Genomic DNA, 23,763 nt, shown 5'->3' with positions numbered 1-23,763 from the left:
CTTTGAGTACGTCTTGGGCCTGTCGTCATGGGGCTTCTGTAGCCCAGGTGTGTAAGGCGGCGACTTGGTCGACCGTGCACACTTTCACAAAATTCTACAAAGTAGATGTTCAGGCATCGGCGGATGCTTCCTTTGGCCGCAAGGTTCTTAGTGCGGCTGTTCCCTAGGGTCCCTTGTTGGGGACTCCTGGCTGTTTGGATAAGTTTTGTATCCCCTGGTTTTTTTGTCTTTTCCTGGGTTGTTGCTCCTGTTGAGCACTTGTTTTTTACTGTTGCCCAGCTGGTTTCCTTCCTTTGGTAAGGTTCCTTTCTTTGATGCGGAGACTGCGTTGCCTTTCGGCGCGGATGCGTTTCCCACCCCTCATGTTTGCACTGCTTTGGGACGTCCCCATATGTGACGAATATGAAGAGGCGGCGACTGTCGGAGGACGTAAGAGAAAACGGAATTTTTGTAAAATCTTACCTGTAAAATTCCTTTCTCTGAGTCCTCCGACAGTCGCCGCCCCCGCCCCTCTTTTGGGGTTTGATTGTATACTCTACTGCTATTCCACTAAAACTGAGATATGGTTGCAGGAAGTAGGAGGGTATTGACTGAGGGGACCACCCCTTGAGGGTGGGATATGTTAAAAGCTTTAATGTTAACATATTCTGTTGCCTAGCTACTCCTTCGGAGCAAAGTCTAATACCCCCATATGTGACGAATATGAAGAGGCGGCGACTGTCGGAGGACTCAGAGAAAGGAATTTTACAGGTAAGATTTTACAAAAATTCTGTTTTTTTAATAAAAAAAAAAAGGAAAATAAATTCTTACCAGTCCCGCCGCAAAATTGTGCAATAGAATTCAAACTTCACCCATCACCGCGGGCTACGTCAAAGACCTTCAAGGACCGGGTCCTCCAGCTGTAGGAGGCCACTCCCTTGGACCTGTAGAGCACCCTGCTGGAATCACCTTGGTTAAGTTTTAACCAGGGTTCCATTTCCCAGGGTCCAGCGCCCGAAGGACCACATTACAGGCTAAACCTCGGATCTTCGGTTACCGAGGCTCGGGTACCATCCTTTTAGCGTTTAGCCTTTTGAATGGATCCGATAAATCGCCCCTTTTTCTGGGACAATACAAAATCTTGGAGAGCTTTAACAGCCATGACTACCACCTTCAAGACACTGGCGAAAAAAATTATGTTCTTCCTGTATGGGAGGGGTTATATAGGAGGAACTTTCTTTCTATTGGTTGCCAGTGTCCATTCACCTGAAGGTAGCGTATAACCCAAATTGTAATTTATTACCAGCTCTGTGTCCCGTGATCTACGATAAAGAAATATTTTTTCATGTAAACAAAAAGTCACAGAAAAGGCTTGGCTTTCAAGTGGTTAGAAGAGTGGGTGATGTGTGGCTAAGATTGAGCATAAAATGCAAGGACAGACAGTTCAAACACCCCCCAAATGACCCCTTTTTGGAAAGTAGACACACAAAGCTATTTGCTGAGAGGCATATTGAGTCCATGGAGTATTTTATATTTTGCCCTACGTTTCGGGAAGATGACAATTTGTTTTTCTTGTGGTTTTTTTTTTTTTCACTAAATGATATATTGCCCACGCATGCCATGGGTATATGTGAAATGACACCCCAAAATACATTCTGCTGCTTCTCCTGAGTACAGGGATATCACACGTGTGAGACTTTTTGGGAGCCTAGCTGTGTGCGGAACCCCGAAAACCAATCTCCACCTTCAGGTTTTCACTACCTATCACAGTTTCAGAGGCTCTGAAATTTCAAGATAGCGCAAACCCCCCCCCCCCCCCCCCCCAAATGACACCATTTTGCAAAGTAGACACTCCAAGCTATTTGCTGAGAGGCATGGTGAGTCCATGGAATATTTTATATTTTGCCACTATTTTCGGGAAAATTATTTATTTATTTATTTTTACACAAAATTGTCACTAAGTGATCTATTGCTCACACATGCCATGAATATATTTGAAATGACACCCCAAAATACATTCTACTGCTTCTCCTGAGTATGGGGATACCACATGTGTGAGACTTTTTGGCAGTCTAGCTGCGTACAGGACCCCGAAAACCAATCACCACCTTCAGGCTTTCAAAGGGCGTAAATTGTTGATTTCACTCCTCACTACCTATCACAGATTTGAAGGCCATGAAAAGCCAAATAGCACAAAACACTCCCAAATTACCCCTTTTCGAAAAGTAGACACCCCAGGGTATTTGTTAAGATGCATGGTGAGTATTTTGCAGCTCCCCTTTATTTTTGGAAAATTAAGAAAAAAAAAAAAAAAAAGGAAAATGCATTTGGTTTCCTCTTTTTTTCAAATTTCAAAACTTTGTGACAAAAAGTGAGATATGCAAAACACTCAACATGCCTCTCAGCAAATAGCTTAGGGTGTCTACTTTCCGAAAAGTGGTTATTTGGGGGGGGGGGGGGGTTGTGCTATCTTGGCATTTCATGACCTCCGAAACTGATGGGTAGTGAGGAACAATTTACGCTCTTGGAAAGCCTGAAGGCGGTGATTGGATTTCGGGGTCCTGTACGCGGCTAGACTTCCAAAAAATTTCACACATGGGGTATCCCCATACTCAGGAGAAGCAGCAGAATGTATTTTGGGGTGTCATTTTACACATAGAGATTCCAAAATATAGAGACCGCACTCCAGGTGTTTTAAGATGAAACCAATCAAACTCCTTTATTCTTCATAAATACAGCAGACAGACAGTACAATGCACGAACAGACGTGCATTAACCCGACACATCTGTTCGTGCATTGTACTGTCTGTCTGCTGTATTTATGAAGAATAAAGGAGTTCGATTGGTTTCATCTTAAAACACCTTGAGTGCGGTCTCTATCTTTTGGAATCTCTATGCTTGGACGGCGGATCCGACCTGCACCAGGCTTTGAACTTGCACCTGAGCGCTCCTCTCCTTGTTTGCTTCATTTTACACATACCCATGGCATGTGAGAGCAATATATCATTTAGTGGACCGTCCCGTGAAGAGGTCTAATGACGAAACCGTTAGGGTGTGGCGAAGGACGCTGAAGCAATACCGCATTACACTGCTACTTTGTATCCACGCTCGTGGTTCACTGCACGGCGACCCGAGCAGCTGAGGATTTTTATTTACACAGATTCCTAGTGTCTGGTAGACACCGCCTGATGTGAGTGTTTTTAATCTTGTATTCTAAATAAATGAGTGTCATACAATATTACGCTATGGTTGGCATTCCTTCTTATGTTTCCTTACATGGACCATCCTGAGCTCGTATCCATCCTGGAGTGAATAACCATATATTATGGAGAAGAGATTCCAGGCTGATCTCTGTTGTGGCTTATGCTGTTTTGCTGGTTTATAATTTTACCAGCAAAATCTCTGGTGAGTTTGATTTAGGCAAACTAATAAGGCACTGTGGGTGGAAGGATCCTAACGAACGTGTGAACACTGTGAACACTTTGTGTTTGGATAAACAGCACTTTTCACTTTGTCACTGGATGATTTAACATGGACTTTACTTGATGGACTTTTTTCACATAATTAGTTTATTGCTGGTATTTATTGTGATAATTGGTATAATTTATGCAAAAAAATGTTATACTTTCTTAATATAAGAATAATTTATTGCACTAGCACTCCTCTAATTGGAGGATTAATCTTGTTATAACCTGTTTACATTTAAAATAACAAACCTTTAGAGGTATAGAACAAACATTATAATAGGGATTAGCAACAATCAGCTGCCACAGGAGAAACACATTGCACTTGCACTTTGGTTAAGCACATTTTTTAAACCACTCTTTCAAGCATGAGCACTTTTTGGATCTTCAGTGATCAGTACATTATTTCTCACATATAATTCATTAGCAATTTTTTTATTCACCTTATTTACTTTATTTATAATTAAGGGGTCCAGCACTCATAGTGCAATATTGGATAGATTATTGACAAACCCACAGGAATTGCGCTAATTTTTTTTTATAAAAAAAGTGACAACTTTGTGTAAAAAAAAAAAAAAATAACTTTTCCAAAACTTGTGGCAAAATATAAAATATTCCATGGACTCACAATGCCTCTCCGCAAATAGCTTGGAGTGTCTACTTTGCAAAATTGGGTCATTTGGGGGGCTTTCTGCCATCTTGAAATTTCAGGGCCTACGAAACTGTGATAGGCGATGAGGAAGTAAAATGTGCAATTTACGCCCTTAAGCCCCGTACACACGTACCGATGGTCGGCTTACAAATGTTCCTCTTTTCTCCCCGGGATGTCGGTGTCTGCTGAAAAGTGCAAAGACAGCACAAGGACAGCACAAGAATTTTGTCCGCCGACTGCAGAAGTGATGTCATGTAATGGTTAACTTTCCCTGTGTTTTCTATTTTCTGAGCATGCCCAGTCTTGCAAATCTGCGGTCTGTCGGCCGAATTGTGTACTGACAGGCGAACAATCGTCCGTTCTGGTGTCGGCATACAAATATTTTCATGTTTGCACGAAAGACTTTTGTCCGCGGATTGTGCGCAGACATCTGTCGGAGGCACCATACTAACACGCGTACAATCGGCAGATCCTTCGTCCACCGACGTTTGTATGCCGACGATCGGTACGTGTGTACGGGCCTTCAGAAAGCTTGAAAGCGGTGATTGGTTTTTGGGGTCCTGTACACAGCTAGGCTCCCTAAAAGTCTCACATATGGGGTATCTCCATACTCAGGAGAAGCAGCAGAATGTATTTTGGGGTGTCATTTCACATATTCCAATGGCATGTGTGAGCAATTTATCTTTTAGTGACAAATTTGTGTTAAAAATTAAAAAAAAGTGTAATTTTCCTAAAACTTGTGGCAAAATATAAAATATTCCATGGACTCCCCATGCCTCTCAGCAAATAGCTTGGAGTGTCTACTTTGCAAAATGGGGTCATTTGGGGTGGGGTTTGTGCTATCTTGACATTTCAGGGCCTCCTAAACCATAATAGGTAGTGAGAAAGTGCAATAAGCAATTTACGCCCTTTGAAATTCTGAAGGTGGTGATTGGTTTTGGGGGTCCCGCACACAGCTAGGCTCCCAAAAAGTCTCACACATGTGGTATCCCTGTACTCAGAAGAAGCAGCAGAATGCATTTTGGGGTGTAATTACTCATATACTCATGGAATGCGTGAGCAATATATAATTTCAATGACAACTTTTTGTAAAACAAAACATTTTTTTTTTGTCATTTTTCAAACACCTGTGACAAAAAAAATTAAATATTCAATGGACTTAACATTCCTCTCAGCACATTCCTTAGGAAGTCTACTTTCCAAAAAGTGGTAATTTGGGTGGGTTTCTACTGCCCTGCCATTTTAGCACTTCAAGAAATTAGATAGGCAGTCAGAAAGTAAAAGCTGTGTAAATTCCAGTATATACACCATAGTTTGTAGACGCTATAACTTTTGCGCAAACCAATAAAAATACGCCTATTGAGATTTTTTTTTTGTCAAAGACAAGTAGCTAAATACATTTTGGCCTGAATATATGACGAAAATTGAATATATTGGATATTTTTTGAAAGACAAAGTAGAAAATGTAAATTTTTCGCAAAATTTTCGCAATTTTTTTATTGTCGCAAAAAATAAAAAGCGCAGAGGTGATCAAATCAAAAAAAGGACATAAATTTCGTTTGGGTACAGCATTGCATGACCGCGCAATTGTCAGTTAAATTAATGCAGTGCCAAGTTGAAAAAAGTGGCCTGGTCAGGGAGAGGGTAAAACTGAAGTGGTTAAAGTTAGTGAACGACCGATATCTTTACCGATATTTTGTCGATCGCATATCGGTATCGGCCGATATTTGCACACGTAAGAGTTACCCCAAAAAAAACACAAAAAGTTACAGAAATCGCTTAATAAACATGTTAATCTTTATTTATTAACATTTAACATTAAGTACTCGTTCTTCACACCTTAACTGCATAAAAAACTGATATGAAAACTTCGATTCCAGGGACATTTGCTTTGCATTTCACATCCTGATTGTGCATTAATGCATAAAACTGACTGCACTGCAGTAACATATTGCAGTGTGTGAGTCCACTACTGCAGCACTTTTATGATAAAAGTGCTGCAGTAGTGGACTCACACACTGCAATATGTTACTGCAGTGCAGTCAGTGAAACAGCCAGAAAAAAAACTATGCAACAACAGCTACGCAAAATACACATACACAGTGGATTGGATGGACTGGAGTCAGTGGAAGAGGACTACCTCTGCAGTAAGGCACTGACTGCAACTAATGCAGTGCAGTCAGTGCAAGACTTCTAGAAAAAGAGCAAGGCAACAGTTACACAATGTCACAGTGGATTGGACTGGACTGGAGTCAGTGGAGGACTACCCTCTGCAGTAAGGCATTGACTGCAACTAATGCATTGCAGTCAGTGCAAAACTGCTAAAAAAAGAGCAAGGCAACAGCTACACAATGTCACAGTGGATTGGACTGGACTGGAGTCAGTGGAGGACTACCCTCCTCAGTCTGCAGTAAGGCACTGACTGCAACTAATGCAGTGCAGTCAGTGCAAAACTGCTAGAAAAAGAGCAAGGCAAAAGCTACACAATGTCACAGTGGATTGGATTGGACTGGACTGGAGTCAGTGGAGGACTACCCTCTGCAGTAAGGCACTAACTGCAAGTAATGCAGTGCAGTCAGTGCAAAACTGCTAGAAAAAAAGCTAGGCAACAGCTAGACAGTGGATTGGAGTCAGTGGACTACCTTTGCTGTAGGGCACTCACTGCAACTACAGCAGTCAGTGCAAAACTGCTAGAAAAAAGCTAGGCAACAGCTAGACAGTGGATTGGAGTTGAATGGAGTGGACACTACTCTTTTCAATACTCCTAATTAAGTAGAACAATATTATAATGTAGAAAGCTGAAAATTTGAGCATGTCCATAGTCACCGGTTAAAGGTCTTCTGTTTTGTTCAAACAATGCTGCAACTTAGTAAACATGCTCAGGAGGAGTGGAGGACAGAGGAGCAGAGAGAGAGAGGTATCTTCTAGCATGGGAAGCAAGTCTTTTGTAGTGTGCCTCATTTTCTCTCCACCACTGAAGAGGAACTTTTTCTGTCAATTACGGCTTCTTTCAAATAGAGATGAAGTTCATCATCCAGGCTCATCGTTGCAGATTCAGAAGAAATTGAATCCTCTGCATGAGGCCCCAATAAAAACACAGAAAATGTCCTGATCAATTTGACGACGATGAAGCAGATTCTCTTCTGTTCGTTGACGTATTTTTGGACATTTGTCTGTTTTTTTCAGCATGCTGCTCTTCATTAAAGTAGTGTTCTGGACTTTTCTTTTGGGCAGGAACCTCCTGCACCTCCATATCTTCTGTCAGCCATTGTTTCGCCTTATCCAATACATCATCAGAGGAGAAAGCATGGTTCTTTTATCGAGGATTCAAAAGACTTGCAAGCACAACATGTTTCAGCTCTTCATGCTTCTCAAAACATATATCAGGCAAAGCTCTTTGACTTGACAGACCATCATTTGAAAGTTGGAGGCTGTTGTGTGCCATGATGAAACAAAGGTCTGATGTATCAGCAAGCCTCACTCCTTTAGGCATGTTTGCTCCACTGTCTCTAAGTTGCGCAAGCATCACTCGGTCTTTGTTGATTCCCCATTCTTCAAGCATGCCTAGAAACATTTCTCTACTGTACTCAGCTATGTGGGATCATTGCATCACTTTTGTTTTCAACACCAATTGCCTTTTTGTCCATCCACTGTCAATGAAGTGGCATGTAAGAATGAGTAGTGACTCGGGCTCGGTTTGTGACCAGCAGTCCGTCGTGAATGAGAGTGAGTTGCCAGCATTCTCTGGTTGCAGCATAGCCTTTACTTTGTCAACTACCTTTTGGAGTAGCTTTGCCAGCATTTTGGTTCAATAATACTTCTCACTCTTCAATGTGTAGCTTGGCTCAAGCATGGACATTAACCGCTTAAATCCTGAGTCAGACACCATTGTAAATGGCTGGTTATCAGTGACAATCATCTCTGTGCAGTTGGGATCTTCCATCTGAATCTAGACAGGAGGCCTCTGTTTTTTTCACAAACATATCTGTTATTGTTGCCTAGGATAGTGGAAGAGGTATTTCAAAATAACATTGATATTTATTTTGTTTTTTCTGTGCTGCATGATACAATTCAATATGATGAACTCTTAGATGGGCCCAAAGATTTTAGGTATTTTTGTTTTTTTGCAGTTACTGATCCCATGCTTATGTTGCTTGTACATGTGTTGCACACTGCTGCTTTTCCTGGAGATGGTTGAGATGAGAAATAGTCCCAGACCACACTTTTACTCTTTCTCTCCTCATCTCCATTTAAAGACACAAAATAGATTAAAGAAATGGCTTGCTGAAGTTGCTGCTGATGCTGGCACTGACACCCTGTTGTGGGTTGGTGGCTGATGCCTGGCAGTGTGGCTGGCTTGGTGTCATCCTGTTCTGGGTGGCTGGCTTGCAGGAACACTGTGGTGGCACTGGCTGGCTGGCTTGGTGTTACCCTGTTATGGGTGGCTGGCTGGCTTGGTGACTGGTGTCACCTTGTTATTGGTGGCTGGCTTTCAGGAACAGTCTGTGGTGTGGTGGCTGGTTGGCTGGCTTGGTGGTGTCACCCTTTTATGGATGGGTGGCTGGTTGGCTTGGTGACTGGTGACACCTTGTTATTGGTGGCTGGCTTTCAGGAACAGTCTGTGGTGTGGTGGCTGGTTGGCTGGCTTGGTGGTGTCACCCTTTTATGGATGGGTGGCTGGCTGGCTTGGTGACTGGTGTCACCTTGTTATTGGTGGCTGGCTTTCAGGAACAGTCTGTGGTGTGGTGGCTAGTTGGCTGGCTTGGTGGTGTCACCCTGTTATGGATGGGTGGCTGGCTTGCAGGAACACTGCGGTGGCTGGCTGGATTTGTGTCACCCTCTTATGGGTGGCTTGCAGGAACACTGGGGTGGGTGGCTGGATTGGTGTCACCCTCTTATGGGTGGCTGGCTTGCAGGAAAACTGTGGTGGGTGGCTGGCTTGCAGGAAAACTGTGGTGGGTGGCTGGCTTTCAGGAACAGTCTCTGTGGTGCCTGGTTGGCTTGCTTGGTGTCACCCTGTTATGGGTGGCTGGCTTGCAGGAACACTGTGGTGGGTGGCTGGATTGGTGTCACCCTCCTATGGGTGGCTGGTTTGCAGGAACACTGTGGTGGGTGGCTGGTTTGGTGACTGGTGTCACCTTGTTATTGGTGGCTGGCTTTCAGGAACATTCTGTGGTGTGGTGGCTGGTTGGCTGGCTTGGTGGTGTCACCCTTTTATGGATGGGTGGCTGGCTGGCTTGGTGACTGGTGTCATCTTGTTATTGGTGGCTGGCTTTCAGGAACAGTCTGTGGTGTGGTGGCTGGTTGGCTGGATTGGTGGTGTCACCCTTTTATGGATGGGTGGCTGGCTGGCTTGGTGACTGGTGTCACCTTGTTATTGGTGGCTGGCTTTCAGGAACAGTCTGTGGTGTGGTGGCTGGTTGAATGGCTTGGTGTCACCCTGTTATGGGTGGCTAGCTTGCAGGAACACTGAGGTGGCTGGCTGGATTTGTGTCACCCTCTTATGGGTGGCTTGCTTGCAGGAACACTGGGGTGGGTGGCTGGATTGGTGTCACCCTCTTATGGGTGGCTGGCTTGCAGGAAAACTGTGGTGGGTGGCTGGCTTGCAGGAAAACTGTGGTGGGTGGCTGGCTTGCAGGAACACTGAGGTGGGTGGCTGGATTGGTGTCACCCTCCTATGGGTGGCTGGTTTGCAGGAACACTGTGGTGGGTGGCTGGTTTGCAGGAACACTGTGGTGTTTGGCTTGCAGGGACACTGTGGTGGGTGGGTGGCTGGCTTGCAGGAACACTGTGGTGGGTGGGTGGCTGGCTTGCAGGAACACTGTGATGGGTGGCTGGCTTTCAGGAACAGTCTCTGCGGTGCCTGGTTGGCTTGCTTGGTGTCACCCCCTTATGGGTGGCTGGCTTGCAGGAACACTGTGGTGGGTGGCTGGCTAGCAGGAACACTGTGGTGGGGGCCTGGCTTGCTGGAACACTGTGGTGGGGGCCTGGCTTGCTGGAACACTGTGGTGGGGGGCCTGGCTTGCTGGAACACTGTGGTGGGTGGCTGATCCCATGCTTATGTTGCTTGTACATGTGTTGCACACTGCTGCTTTTCCTGGAGATGGTTGAGACAAGAAATAGTCCCAGACCACACTTTTACTCTTTCTCTCCTCATCTCCATATAAAGACACAAAATAGATTAAAGAAATGGCTTGCTGAAGCTGAAGTTGCTGCTGATGCTGGCACTGGCACCCTGTTGTGGGTTGGTGGCTGATGCCTGGCAGTGTGGCTGGCTTGGTGTCATCCTGTTCTGGGTGGCTGGCTTGCAGGAACACTGTGGTGGCACTGGCTGGCTGGCTTGGTGTCACCCTGTTATGGGTGGCTGGCTGGCTTGGTGACTGGTGTCACCATGTTATTGGTGGCTGGCTTTCAGGAACAGTCTGTGGTGTGGTGTGGTGGCTGGTTGGCTGGCTTGGTGATGTCACCCTGTTATGGATGGGTGGCTGGCTGGCTTGGTGACTGGTGTCACCTTGTTATTGGTGGCTGGCTTTCAGGAACAGTCTGTGGTGTGGTGGCTGGCTTGGTGGTGTCACCCTGTTATGGATGGGTGGCTGGCTTGGTGACTGGTGTCACCTTGTTATTGGTGGCTGGCTTTCAGGAACAGTCTGTGGTGGCTGGTTGAATGGCTTGGTGTCACCCTGTTATGGGTGGCTAGCTTGCAGGAACACTGCGGTGGCTGGCTGGATTTGTGTCACCCTCTTATGGGTGGCTGGCTTGCAGGAACACTGGGGTGGGTGTGTGGCTGGATTTGTGTCACCCTCTTATGGGTGGCTGGCTTGCAGGAACACTGGGGTGGGTGTGTGGCTGGATTGGTGTCACCCTCTTATGGGTGTCTGGCTTGCAGGAACACTGTGGTGGGTGGCTGGCTTGCAGGAAAACTGTGGTGGGTGGCTGGCTTTCAGGAACAGTCTCTGTGGTGCCTGGTTGGCTTGCTTAGTGTCACCCTGTTATGGGTGGCTGGCTTGCAGGAACACTGTGGTGGGTGGCTGGATTGGTGTCACCCTCCTATGGGTGGCTGGTTTGCAGGAACACTGTGGTGGGTGGGTGGCTGGCTTGCAGGAACACTGTGGTGGGTGGGTGGCTGGCTTGCAGGAACACTGTGGTGGGTGGGTGGCTGGCTTGCAGGAACACTGTGGTGGGTGGCTGGCTTTCAGGAACAGTCTCTGTGGTGCCTGGTTGGTTTGCTTGGTGTCACCCCATTATGGGTGGTTGGCTTGCAGGAACACTGTGGTGGGTGGCTGGCTAGCAGGAACACTGTGGTGGGGGCCTGGCTTGCTGGAACACTGTGGTGGGGGCCTGGCTTGCTGGAACACTGTGGTGGGGGCCTGGTTTGGGGTCACCCTGTTGTGTGGGTGGCTGGCTTGGGGTCACTCACTCACCCTGGCCTGTTGTGGCGGGTAGCTGCTGGCTTGCTGGAACACTGGTCACGGTGGCTGGCTTGGTGTCATCTGGGTGGCTGGTTGCTTGCTCGCTTTAGCTGGCACCATGTTGTGGTGGGTGGCTGAGGCCAGGGCCTGTGGGTGGATGGATGGCTGGCAGCGTGACCGGACTGCAGCAGGCTGTAACATGAGGCTGTGAGAGGCGTGGGAGGCGGTCTTAAGCGGTAAAATGGCGTCACGTTTGGGCCGCGCAGGTGTGGGAGGCGGTGTTAGAAGGCAGGACGTGTGCGCGCAACATACGGAATGACGTCGCGAAAATATCGGCAATATTGGTAATTCAAAAGCCGATTCCGATACATCGGGGAAAGTGCATATCGGCCCTCAATATATTGGCTTTGTCAATAATCGGTCGATCTCTAGTTAAAGTGTATGTATAGATGAAACTATTTTAGTCTTTAGATGGAGTAGGGAAGGGTTACACCCCCAGTAGGTGATTGTTGCTGTCTCGGTCATTGTAATATTTCCCCTTACTTTCTGATTTGCTGATAATGATTACCGGGACTAATACAGAGGAGAACAGAAACTGATCACAACTGTTATTGCAGCACTGAGCTTGTTTTACCCCTTAACTGTCATCATGATGATCCTGTACTGCATTACATCAGTATGGCTGTCTAAGGGTTAAATAACAGACACAGCCTGTACTGAGAGAAGTCTGCTGCCTCCCATTGCTGACATTCTCCTAGAACTGTTGGATGGCTTTCCTTTTTGTCACTAATACTCCGATTCACTCACATGGGAAAAAGCATGCAGCAAGTGAAGTCAGAGCAAAGTCTTGAAGTGTAAGTCAGCCAAAAATGTTTTTTCCAGTTTTGGAGAGAGTGAAGAAGGATTACAACTCCTGCAGTTTTTATTGCTCCCCGGGGCTCCACTAGAGAGAATTAGGCTCATTTCTTGTCCTGCTGACAACCAAAACAGGAAGTAAGAAAAACTCTGCGACAGGGACAAAGACAGAATGAAATATCTGACATGAGTTCTATCCTTCCTCTACTCTAAAAAATAAAATCATACTTATCTATAACTGTGTTGCTGTAAGAGATTTCCCTGACTTTTGGTTTGGTAAAATGTAGTCAGTAGGACAGCAAGTGGGTGTAAAAACCTGGCAGGGGCACTTACCTTTCCACACTTTATTCAAAATTAAGAAAAAAGGTTTTGACTGGACATACACTTTAATCTAGCTTCTTGTTCTGGGGTCATGACCCCAAATATATGGAAAGCAATGAATGAGGAAGAGAGCCAGGGAGATAGGGAGCCGAGTATAGGCCTCATGCACACTGGATGTTAGCAAAACGCCATAGAAAGCTGTAGAAGGAGTTTGTCAGCTTTTTTGCAGAAGCGTTTTTTAGTTGTTTTTAGCAAAACTAAATTCCCACAAAAGCTTATGGCTCAAAAATGCTGAGAAACGCAGAATAGCCGCATTTTTCAGCGTTTTTTTTTTTTAGGCGTTTTTAAGCTTTTTTTTAGAGTTAGAGCATTTTTACAGCTGAAAATCTCCTCTCAGATCCCACTAATTCTGGGATTTTTTCCAGCCAGAAAACCCCCCTGCCAAAACTGCTGATAAGAGCCTGTGTGTGCATGGAGACATAGGAGAACATGGGGGGAGATTACTGGCTACAGAAAAAAACGTCTGACACCAAAAACGTTCGCTGTAAAATCGTCCCGTGTGCATGAGGCCTTAGAGGTCAGCTATGGCGGCCTCCATATCTCTCTCACTCCAGGATTCCTATAAGAAGTAGTTCTGTATATTTTATAGATGTGATGATAATTCTGATCAGATGAGGGAGGAATTTATTCACCAAGCTGTGATCTTCTATAAATCTGTCTCATAGAATGTCTCATCTCTTCCCCCTCCCCCCTGTATCCTGTCTGCAGAGTTTGTATTCGGTGTAATAAAGAAATAGAAATGTAAGAATTGTCTCACCTCCAGTCTGGTTGTATCGTTTCATCCATGTCTGTACATGGTGTTTGCCAACAGCCTCATTGCCCCGACTTATTTGTGTCTGTCCCTCCCAGTATTCAGGTTCCAGTTTCTTCATCCACTCAGTCTTTGGAAGATGCTGACGGGTGTCACTGTTATAATTTGTTATCTCCCGATCATCCACATATCCGACAGAAGAGTACACAGGGATTCCGGATCCCGGAGAGGAGACTGCGGTGTTATAATATCGCAGAGTGTGACTGTCTGATAGAGAGACATACAGACGGTTATATATACATCCTCTACACATCACACACTATAATGCTGTGAAGAGAACAATGTACTGAAATAATCCCTCCAATGTGATAAAGATGATATGAATGTATTATTAATACAACAATCCCATCTATGAACGGTCATTCCATGTATCTCTGATCTCCACTCACCATCATGTATGATGTAATGGCAGCTAGTCCTGTCCCAGTACAATACCATGAGGGGGGTATTGGGAAGAGGGATTGGGTCTTGTAGTGTCACAATGATGTATGACGGTAACATTATACAATTGGCAGCATTGCAGCTTTATTATACCTGCTGTAAAGACAGACGGACACTCATAGTGATGTATGAAAGTAAATAAAGAGCAGAGATAAATCCTTGCAGTACTCCTGCATTGTGGCCCTATGAGTGTGCAGATGGTTGCGCACACAGAGCTTGCAGGCTATTTTAGATTTGATTCTTTGCCCCTTAATACGAAGAGCCATGGCTTTGGTAGTTTTGTCACTAGTAGAATAGGTGGTGGCTTTCCATTTCTTAAGAGAGTAACTGTATTTTTCTAGAAGGAAAGTTCTGAGTTCCTGTCTGAGCGCAAAAATTTTCAACTGCAGAGTTGGGGAAGGGTTTTGCTTATTTTGGGAATCTAAGGAGGCAAGTTTTTTAGTGAGGTCATCGAAGTGCTGCGTTCTCCTCTTCCTTTCCCTAGCACCCAAATGCAAAAATATTCCACGTAGAACAGCTTTATGAGCATTCCACACGACCAACGGGTCAGAGTCAGGGAGAGAATTTTCTATCACAAAATTATCCAGATGAGATTGGACTTCATCTGTGTACGTTGAATTTGATAATAGATGGGTAGGTAATCTCCATACATACGTGGATTGTGCAGGTGCAGGAGTGCCATGGGTCACAGATATGGTCAATGGAGAATGATCCGACCAGGTGGCCGCGTGGAGTTCTACCGATGAAACATGTTCCAAAATCTGTTTATCAGAAATGCACAGGTCAATACGCGAGTAGGTGCCGTGACGAGGAGAAAGGTAAGAATAGTCCCTTTCCGCTGCGTGACAGCACCTCCACACGTCATAAAGATCAGTCTCCCACAGGTACTTGGAGAGGGACATATTATGTTTCCTAGGAGATGCAGATGTGTCCATAGTGCTGTCCGGGGCCAGATTGAAGTCGCCACATAGAAGTAGATTGCCCCACTGGAGGGACTTTGCTTTGCCCACAACTGAGCGTATGAATGGCATCTGGTGTTTGTTGGGAGCGTAAAGATTGACTAAGGTATAATTTTGATTGTCTATGGAACACCGTAGAATGATGTAGCGACCTTTGGGGTCCAGAATGGACTCGTGATGTTGGAAGGTCAGGGATTGCCTAACAGCTATGAGGACACCCTTATGCTTCTTCTTCCCAGATGCCATATAAATAACGGGGAACTGTGCATGACTACACTTGGGGGTTGCAGATTGGGAGAAATGCGTCTCCTGTATACAGATGATGTCACATTTTAGAGAGTAGGCTGTAGACCATAAGGAGGCCCGCTTTGTGGGGTGGTTAAGTCCTCTTGCATTCAAAGACAGGATAGTGAAGAACATGGTATCCAAGAGTTATTTACAAGGAGGAGGAAGTTAATACCAGATGAGAAGGAGAGATATTACCTTATATATTGAGGATAAGGAAAGTACGAGTGTCCACTCTCTTCTGGAGCAATAGATGCGAAAGGATGGTCACACAGGTTATCAGTGGCGGTCACTTACTGTTTCGAGATCCAGGTGTTACTGCTGCTGGTCGTAGGCACTATGCGGTGAACAAAAAGAGAAACAAAAGGAAAAAGGACAAGCGCCGCTGCTCAGGCGGCAATAAAGGAACAAAAACACAGTTACTGGTGCAAGTATATGAGCTGCTAGGATAGAACTCTATATATATGAACTGAGTCACCAAGTGGTGAACAGAAGTCAGCAAGGGGTATCCTATGTTAGGCTTACTGACAAATAGGTGGGGGATCTCCACCCAGGTGGATAAAAGGATCACTTAACAAAAAGCAGAGGCAAAGACGTAGCCCGGCCGGGCTAAATGTTGCTAATAAGGAGAAGTGCTATGCATCATGGTTGATGCTTCTGTCGCACAGGCCCTTGAGGGGTCCTGGAGCGAGATGGGGGAGAATGTCTTGGACCATCGTGAAAACCTTTTGGTGGTTCCGAGATGATTCCCCAGGAGTGAAGGAGTTTCATACCGCCCTCAATAGTGGAAATGGTGTGCGGTATCCCGTTGAAAGTACGAGCAGAGTGGCAGGGTGATGCCATTTATACGGGATTTTGTGGTTAAAAAAGAGCTTTAGTAAGCGTCTTCAATTGCCTCCTTTGTTGCAGGGTATGTTGGGACAAGTCTGCATAGAGTTGTATTTCTGCATAAGGCACAGGCAGGGTGCCCAGCTGTCTGGAGAATTTTCTCTTTAGCTGGAAAAAAGTGCATGCAACACATCCCTGGGGACTGAATCCTCTAAGTGGCGAGGCTTGGGGATCCTGTGAATCCTGTCTATAGTCAGTTCTATAGGGGTCAGATCGGGTACCAACGTAGAGAACATAGTAGATGCATATTGCAGCAGTTCATTAGGTTGAACCGATTCTGGGATGCCTCTCAGCTTAACATTATTGCGGCGTGATCGATCTTCAAGATAAGCCAGCTTATGTTTGATCCATTCAGTATCATCTATCTGGTCATGGTAGGCATCTATGAGCTCATTCACTGTTTCAGTGCATTCTTCCATGCTTTTCTATGCTGTTCTATACGTGACACCCTATTGCCCATATGTTTCATTTCACAGGAGAACTTATGCATAATAGTGGTGAGGTTAGCCATAAGTGAGGATTGAAAAGTAATGAGCATATTTTTCATCATAGTGTCCAGGATAGGCTGGCCCGTAGTGCAGCAATAGAAGACTGTAGAGCAGACATGGAGTACATAGAGGCAAAGGAGGTACTCACTGAAGGGTCAGAGGATTCTGCTGGGTCCAAACTCATACGGGTCTTTGCAGGACTACAGGAGACCGGGGTCGCAGGTGAGGAATAGGCATAGGTGGAAGCGATGTGGGCTCTCCCGGTAAAGGGATCACATCTGTCAGATCCGTGTAGGCCGCAGGGCTCCCGTGGTCAGACAGCGCGTCGGCGCCATCTTGGATTCCCTCAGGCTGTGTGGACGGCTTAAAGAAGAAGGCTGTAAGCTTCTTGGGGCCCCGTTCGTCCTTCCTTTTTTGGCTAGACATCTCCCCGGGTGTGCTGTAAGGTATGCGGGACCTGATGGAGCATCGGTAGTTGCTGTGCTTCCCGTATGCTGCGTGTATTGTCGGCCGGGTACGGAGAGCTCTCAGGTCAGGCGTCAAACCAGCACGTGCGCAAGCCACGCCCCCGCGCACACAGAGCTTGCAATCATGGAGGGACAATTTATGATAATAAATTGGGGGATTGCATTCAATAACTCCCAACAGCTGAATGTAATCGGAGAATAATAATGGTGAGTAGATGGTGCCGGTATCAGGGCTTCCCTTTAGCGCTGAATTCACACTTCTGCATTACCTTGCAGTGTGGTAATGGGGGATACAATGCACATTGTCATTCATGTAAGGCCGTCGAATCAGTATAAATGATCTGCCAATTCACTGTGACAGATAATAAAATATATATGTGACCCCATGTTAGTAATGCAGCCCCCACAATGTACAGTGAGTGTGGTGCAGAAAATTGCGCTCTGTTTTAGGCCTGGATCACACTTGTGCAATTTCCCATGCAACCTAAATCATACAGAATTGCATGACCATGGAAATCATTCACATCAATGCAACTCTGTGCGATTTGGTAAAAGGTTCTTGTACTACTTTGGTGTGAATAACAGCACATTTTTGCCCCATTCAATATGCAAATCACATCCAAAACACAAGCAAATTGCAATCCACTGAAATCGGATCAAAATCAGATTGCAGTAGTGTGACCCGAGCCTTGCAGTGCGGATTTTATTCTTTATTTTGTTTGCAACAACATGTAAAATAAAGAAATACAGAATGTCTTATTTCTGTAAGGGTGAATTCACACATGTACAATGCTAAATCGCAGAGCAACCAGAGTGATTCAATGTTCTGCCCGCGCTGCATTGCCTACTGGCTAGTGTGGTGCATGATTCAGCGCAGCACACTGTCCCTTTGTTTTTTGCTGCACCGTTTTCATTTAACCACTCGCTGACCACCCGCCACAGATATACTGCAGCAGGCTGGCTCAGCTGCACAAACCGCAGTACCTATATGGGGGTTCACGGGAGCGCTCCTGGGGCATGCGCACACCACCATTAGGCAGCAGGGAAGCCGATCCACGGGGCCCACCGGACACCTGCGATCGCTCCCCGTGGAGAGAGAATGACAGTCTGCTGTTGTAAACAAAGCAGATTGTTGTTCTCTCTGGAATGAACAGAGAGCCTGTGTTCATTCCATTTAGGATCACAGGTCCCTGTGTTGATTCCACAAGCCTATCCCCCTCACAGCTAGAAAACACCCCCTAGGCTCACACTTAACGCCCCTGTGTTAACCCCTTCCCTGCCAGTGACATTATTACAGTAACAGTGCATATTTTTAGCACTGATTACTGTAGTAATGTCACTGGTACCCACAAAAGTGTCAAAAATGTCAGTTAGGGGTCTGATCTGTCCGCCGCAATGTCGCAGTCCCGCTTAAAATCGCAGATCGCCAACATTACTAGTAAAAAAAAATCAATAAATAAAAATGAAATAAATCTTTCCCCTAGTTTGTAGACGTGATAACTTTTGCGCAAATCAATCAAAATACGCTAATTAGGATTTTTTTTTACCAAAAAGATGTAGCAGAATACAAATTTGATTTTTACATTTTTTTGGGGAATGTTATATAGCAGAAAGTGAAAAATATTGCTTTCTTTCAGAATTGTCGCTCTTTTTTTGTTCATAGCGCAAAAAAAAAAAAGAAAATCGCACAGGTGATCAAATACCACCAAAATAAAGCTCTATTTTGGGGGGGGGGGGGGGGGGAGGACATCAATTTTATTTGGGTACAGCGTTGCACAACCACGCAATTCTCCGTTAAAGTAACCCAGTGCCGGATCGCAAAAAATGGCCTGGTCATTGAGGGGGTAAAACCTTTCGGTCCAGAAGTGGTTAAACTGTACAAAATATACACTTCATTCTCTGCAATGTCAGACGGCACGATGCATTGGTGTGATTGTGGTGTAATTTGGGTCGGTGCGGTGCAGTAAAATGCTGCATGCTGCAGTACAGTGGTAGGCTGTGTTGCAGTGAGAATGGGACACAAAAGCCCCGTACACACGTACTGATTGTCGGCCGTAAATATTCGGCCGCCGAACGATCGGCCGATTGTCGGCTTGTTAGTATGATGCTTCCGACAACAGACAGTGACTTTTCGGCCGAACAGAATTGGGTGTGCAGGCTATAAAATTTTTGTTGGCTGTCACCAGAACGGCCGATTGTTCGCCAGTCAGTAGAGAATTCGGCCGACAAACAGCAGATTAGCAAGACTGGGCATGCTCAGAAAAGAAAAAACACACGGAAAGTTAACCATCACATGACATCACTTCTGCAGTCGGCTGTGTTGTTGGCCTACAAAATTCGTGTGCAGTCTTTTGCACTTTTCAACCGACAGGACAGCACCAGACAAAAGAAGGCCGATCGTTCGGCCGACATTCGGTACGTGTGTACGGGGCTTTAGGAAACAATTGTCTCCCTGCAGTGACAGAATCTGACACTAAATCCTCCCCCACCCGTTGCCCAGGTGCATAAGGGGAGGGAGGGTCTCTACTGAGGGAGGAGGGTCTATACTGATGGGAGTCTGTACTGAGGGAGGAGGGTCTATACTGAGAGGGACTAGATTTGGTGGAGGGAGTCTATATTTATTTATTTTATTTCAGGTACTTGTATAGCGCTGTCAATTTACACAGCGCTTTACATATACATTACACATTCACATCAGTCCCTACCTTAAAGGAGCTTACAATCTAAGGTCCCTAACTCGCATTCATACACAGTAGGGCCAATTTTATACAGCATCCTATTAACCTACCAGCATATCTTTGGAGTGTGGGAGGAAACCGGAGTACCAGGAGGAAACCCACGCAGGCACAGGTAGAACATGCAAACTCCAGGCAGATATTGTCGTGGTTGGGATTCGAACCAGCGACCCTCTTGCTACTAGGTGAAAGTGCTAACCACTACACCACTGTGCCGTCCAAGGAAGGGCGGTCTGTACTGAGGGGGGGGGGACTATACTTGCAGGGGGGGTCTATACTGAGGAAGGGCAGTCTGTACTGAAGGGGGACTATACTTGGAGGGGGGTCTATACTTAGTGGAGGGGGGTCTGTACCGAGGGGGGGTCTAGAGCTGCACAATTAATCATTAAAAAATTGCGATCTCGACCCCCCCCCCCCCCACGATCTTAAAATGGCATGTCCTAGATTCTTAGAGCCGGTTCACACTGCCGCGACCACTAAAATCGCCTCATAAGGGGCGACTTCTAGCGTGACTTTTAGCGCAACTTCAGCGCGACTTTCGGCACGACTTCGGCACGACTTGACGTGAGACGACTTTGTAGGACTCTGTATTTGGCCAATCAGAATATGATGTGTTGTGACCTAATTTCCCTTTCCTTTTTTTTTTTTTTTTGCTGGAATTTATCGGGCATTTTTTGGGCGTCTTTGGAGGCAGGCATGTCTTTAGTGTCTGGGGGGTCTAAAAAGTGTACCTGTGAAGTTTCATCTCTGTAGCATGTCTAGAACCAGAAAAAAAAAGAGCATTTTTCTTATAATTTTTATGACCACATGAATATGGCTTCTCTCCACCTGGGCGTTTTTCTTGCAGGCATTTATCATGCATTTTTGGAGGCAGGCATGACTTTTTTTGGATTAGTGTCGGGGGGGGGGGTCTAAAAAGTGTACCTGTGAAGTTTCAGCTCTGTAGCATGTACAGAACCCCAAAAAAATATAATTTTTCTTATAATTATTAATACAGCAGTGTGGCGGCTTCTCTACACCTTGCATTTTTTATTGCTGGCATTTATCGGGCATTTTTTTGGCGTCTCTGGAGGCAGTCATGACATTTTTGGATTTAGTGTCTGGGGTGTCAAAAAAGTGTCCCTGTGAAGTTACATCTCTATAGCATGTCCAGAACCAGAAAAAAAAAGCATTTTTCTTATAATTATTAATACAGCAGTGTGGGTTCAGTGGGTTCAGTGGGTTCAGTGTGAGTTCTGGACATGCTACAGAGCTGAAACTTCACAGGGACACTTTTTAGACCCCCCAGACACTAAATCCAAAAAAGGTCATGCCTGCCTCAAAAAATGCCCGATAAATGCCTGCAAGACAAAAAGCCAGGTGGAGAGAAGTCGTATTAATGTTCTAATAAAAATTATGAGAAAAATGCTAAATTTTTTGGGGTTCTGAACATGCTACAGAGCTGAAACTTCACAGGTACACTTTTTAGACCCCCCAGACACTAAATCCAAAAAAGTCATGCCTGCCTCAAAAAATGCCCGATAAATACCTGCAAGAAAAAAAGCCAGGTGGAGAGAAGCCGTATTAATGTTCTAATAAAAATTATAAGAAAAATGCTAATTTTTGGGGTTTCTGGACATGCTACAGAGCTGAAACTTCACAGGGACACTTTTTAGACCCCCCAGACACTAAATCCAAAAAAGGTCATGCCTGCCTCAAAAAATGCCCGATAATTGCCTGCAAGACAAAAAGCCAGGTGGAGAGAAGTCGTATTAATGTTCTAATAAAAATTATAAGAAAAATGCTAAATTTTTTGGGGTTCTGAACATGCTACAGAGCTGAAACTTCACAGGTACACTTTTTAGACCCCCCAGACACTAAATCCAAAAAAGTCATGCCTGCCTCAAAAAATGCCCGATAAATGCCTGCAAGAAAAACGGCCAGGTGGACAGAAGACATATTCATGTTTTAATACAAATTATAAGAAAAATGCTCTTTTTTTTCTTGTTCAATACCATTTTTATGGATAGTCGGATCACAAGTCGCTTCAATTAAGATAAGGAGGCGACTCCCATTGAAGTATATGGGACAAGTCGGATCACAGGTCACCTCAAATTAGTGGTGGCTCTGAGGAAGAGGCTAGGCCTCGAAACGCGTCAGCCGTCATCTCATCGGTCAAGGACGATTATATGGACTAAACCCGGACAGTTGAGCAATCTAGCTTGATACGATATACTTTTATCCAGTGGCGGCTGGTGCTCAAAATTTTTGGGGGGGCGCAAAAAGAAAAATGTAATAGGTATTGCTTCGCGGCAAAAACGCGTTAAAAAAATTGCATGACTTTGAGGTCATGGTACAGGCATGGCACAGGTGATGGCATAGGCATGGCACATGTGATGGTATAGGCATGGCACAGGTGATGGCACAGGTGATGGCATAGGAATGGCACAGGTGATGGCATAGGCATGGCACAGGTGATGGCTCAGGTGATGGCATAGGCATGGCACAGGTGATGGCATAGGCATGGCACAGGTGATGGCACAGGCATGGCACAGGTGATGGCATAGGCATGGCACAGGTGATGGCATAGGCATGGTACAGGTGATGCACAGGTGATGGCACAGGTGATGGCATAGGTGATGGCACAGGTGATGGCATAGGCATGGCACAGGTGATGGCATAGGCATGGCACAGGTGATGGCACAGGTGATGGCATAGGCATGGCATAGGCATGGCACAGGTGATGGCATAGGCATGGCACAGGTGATGGCATAGGGATGGTATAGGGATGGCACAGGTGATGGTACAGGCTGGCTTCAATCACTTACCTTCTGACTGCGGCGGGATGGTGGGATTCCGGGAACCGAGACGAGCAGCGGGGTGGACGTCCTCCTCTTCAGTCTTCTGTCTTCAGTTCCGGTCCAGGCGGCGGGGAAGGAGATGGGCGGTGACGGTGCGTGACTGACGCACGCACCGGCACCGCCCCCATTGCGAGTCAGCGATGTCCTGGATGATGATTGGTCCAGGCTGGAGACTGGACCAATCACAGCCAGGATATCACGAAGGTGGGGGTGGCTCAGCGCTATTTGCTGCGCCCAGGTTACGCCCCCAGAAGGCAGCCAATAGGCACCTCTTCTGGGTCGTAAACCCCACCCCCCCATATCCACCAGGCCAAATGCATAGGCCTGCGAACCCAATTTTCTTTTTTTCAAAACTTTATTATTTTTTTGTCATTTTTTTTTCTATTTTTTTTTTTATTTTTTTTATCTACGTCTGTGAGTAGCCATTTTTTAATGTTACATAAATAAAGCCTTTTATTGAGGATAATGCGCTAGGTCGGTGCGCCCTTTCTTGTTTTCTTTGCTTCTAGTACCAGTGGACTACCCCAGTCCGATATGGGCAGCAAGACCTTAGCCATCTGAGAAGCCAGTTATCAGTCCCGTGAGGAGTGTGGTCGAGGGGCTTGGATACCAAGCGCAGGAGAAGAGTGGTTACACCTTATTGTTTTTTGGGGCACCTCAAAGTAGTACAGGACCATTTTCTGAAGTCGTCGAAGACTTCAGTAGTGCCAATTAAGACGGCACTGATTGATTAACATTGCTTTTGTTATGTCAAGCGACCTGGGGCAACACAAGTCGCCTAATAAGTCGCCCTAGTGTGAATGGGCTCTTACAGAGCCATTTACTGCTCACTCACAGCTGTCAAAAAAAAAAAAGCTTCCAGCAAATGATTACAACATTGTTAAGGCTGTGAGATAACTATAAACACAATGTGTGAGATAACTATAAACACAATGTTTTACAATGTATCTTTTCTGTCTTTTAGACCAAAGGAAAGAATTTCCATCTGTAAGTGAGGGCAGTTTAACCCCTTCATGCCTAAGCCTTTTTCTGACATTTGTTGCTTTCAAGTTAAAATCATTATTTTTGCTAGAAAATGACTTAAAACCCCCAAACATTATATATACAGT

General features: G+C 45.5%; 1 protein-coding gene across 1 annotated transcript in view; it reads right to left on the bottom strand.

Annotated features, from left to right (window-relative positions):
- LOC309559758 (class I histocompatibility antigen, F10 alpha chain-like) overlaps positions 1-23,763 on the bottom strand; it is a gene marked incomplete at its 3' end in the record, with an annotated part of 301,690 nt that overhangs the window by 267,019 nt on the left and 10,908 nt on the right. The window contains exon 2 of the mRNA XM_082263194.1: positions 13,498-13,758. Within this exon, the coding sequence (XP_082119320.1) occupies positions 13,498-13,758 (261 nt within the window). The remainder of the gene's footprint in view (positions 1-13,497; positions 13,759-23,763) is intronic.

Source organism: Pelophylax lessonae (assembly GCF_965119305.1).
Source record: "Pelophylax lessonae genome assembly, chromosome: 7".
NCBI classification, from domain to species: Eukaryota; Metazoa; Chordata; class Amphibia; order Anura; family Ranidae; genus Pelophylax; species Pelophylax lessonae.
This window is presented reverse-complemented; position numbering and strand designations above follow the sequence as displayed.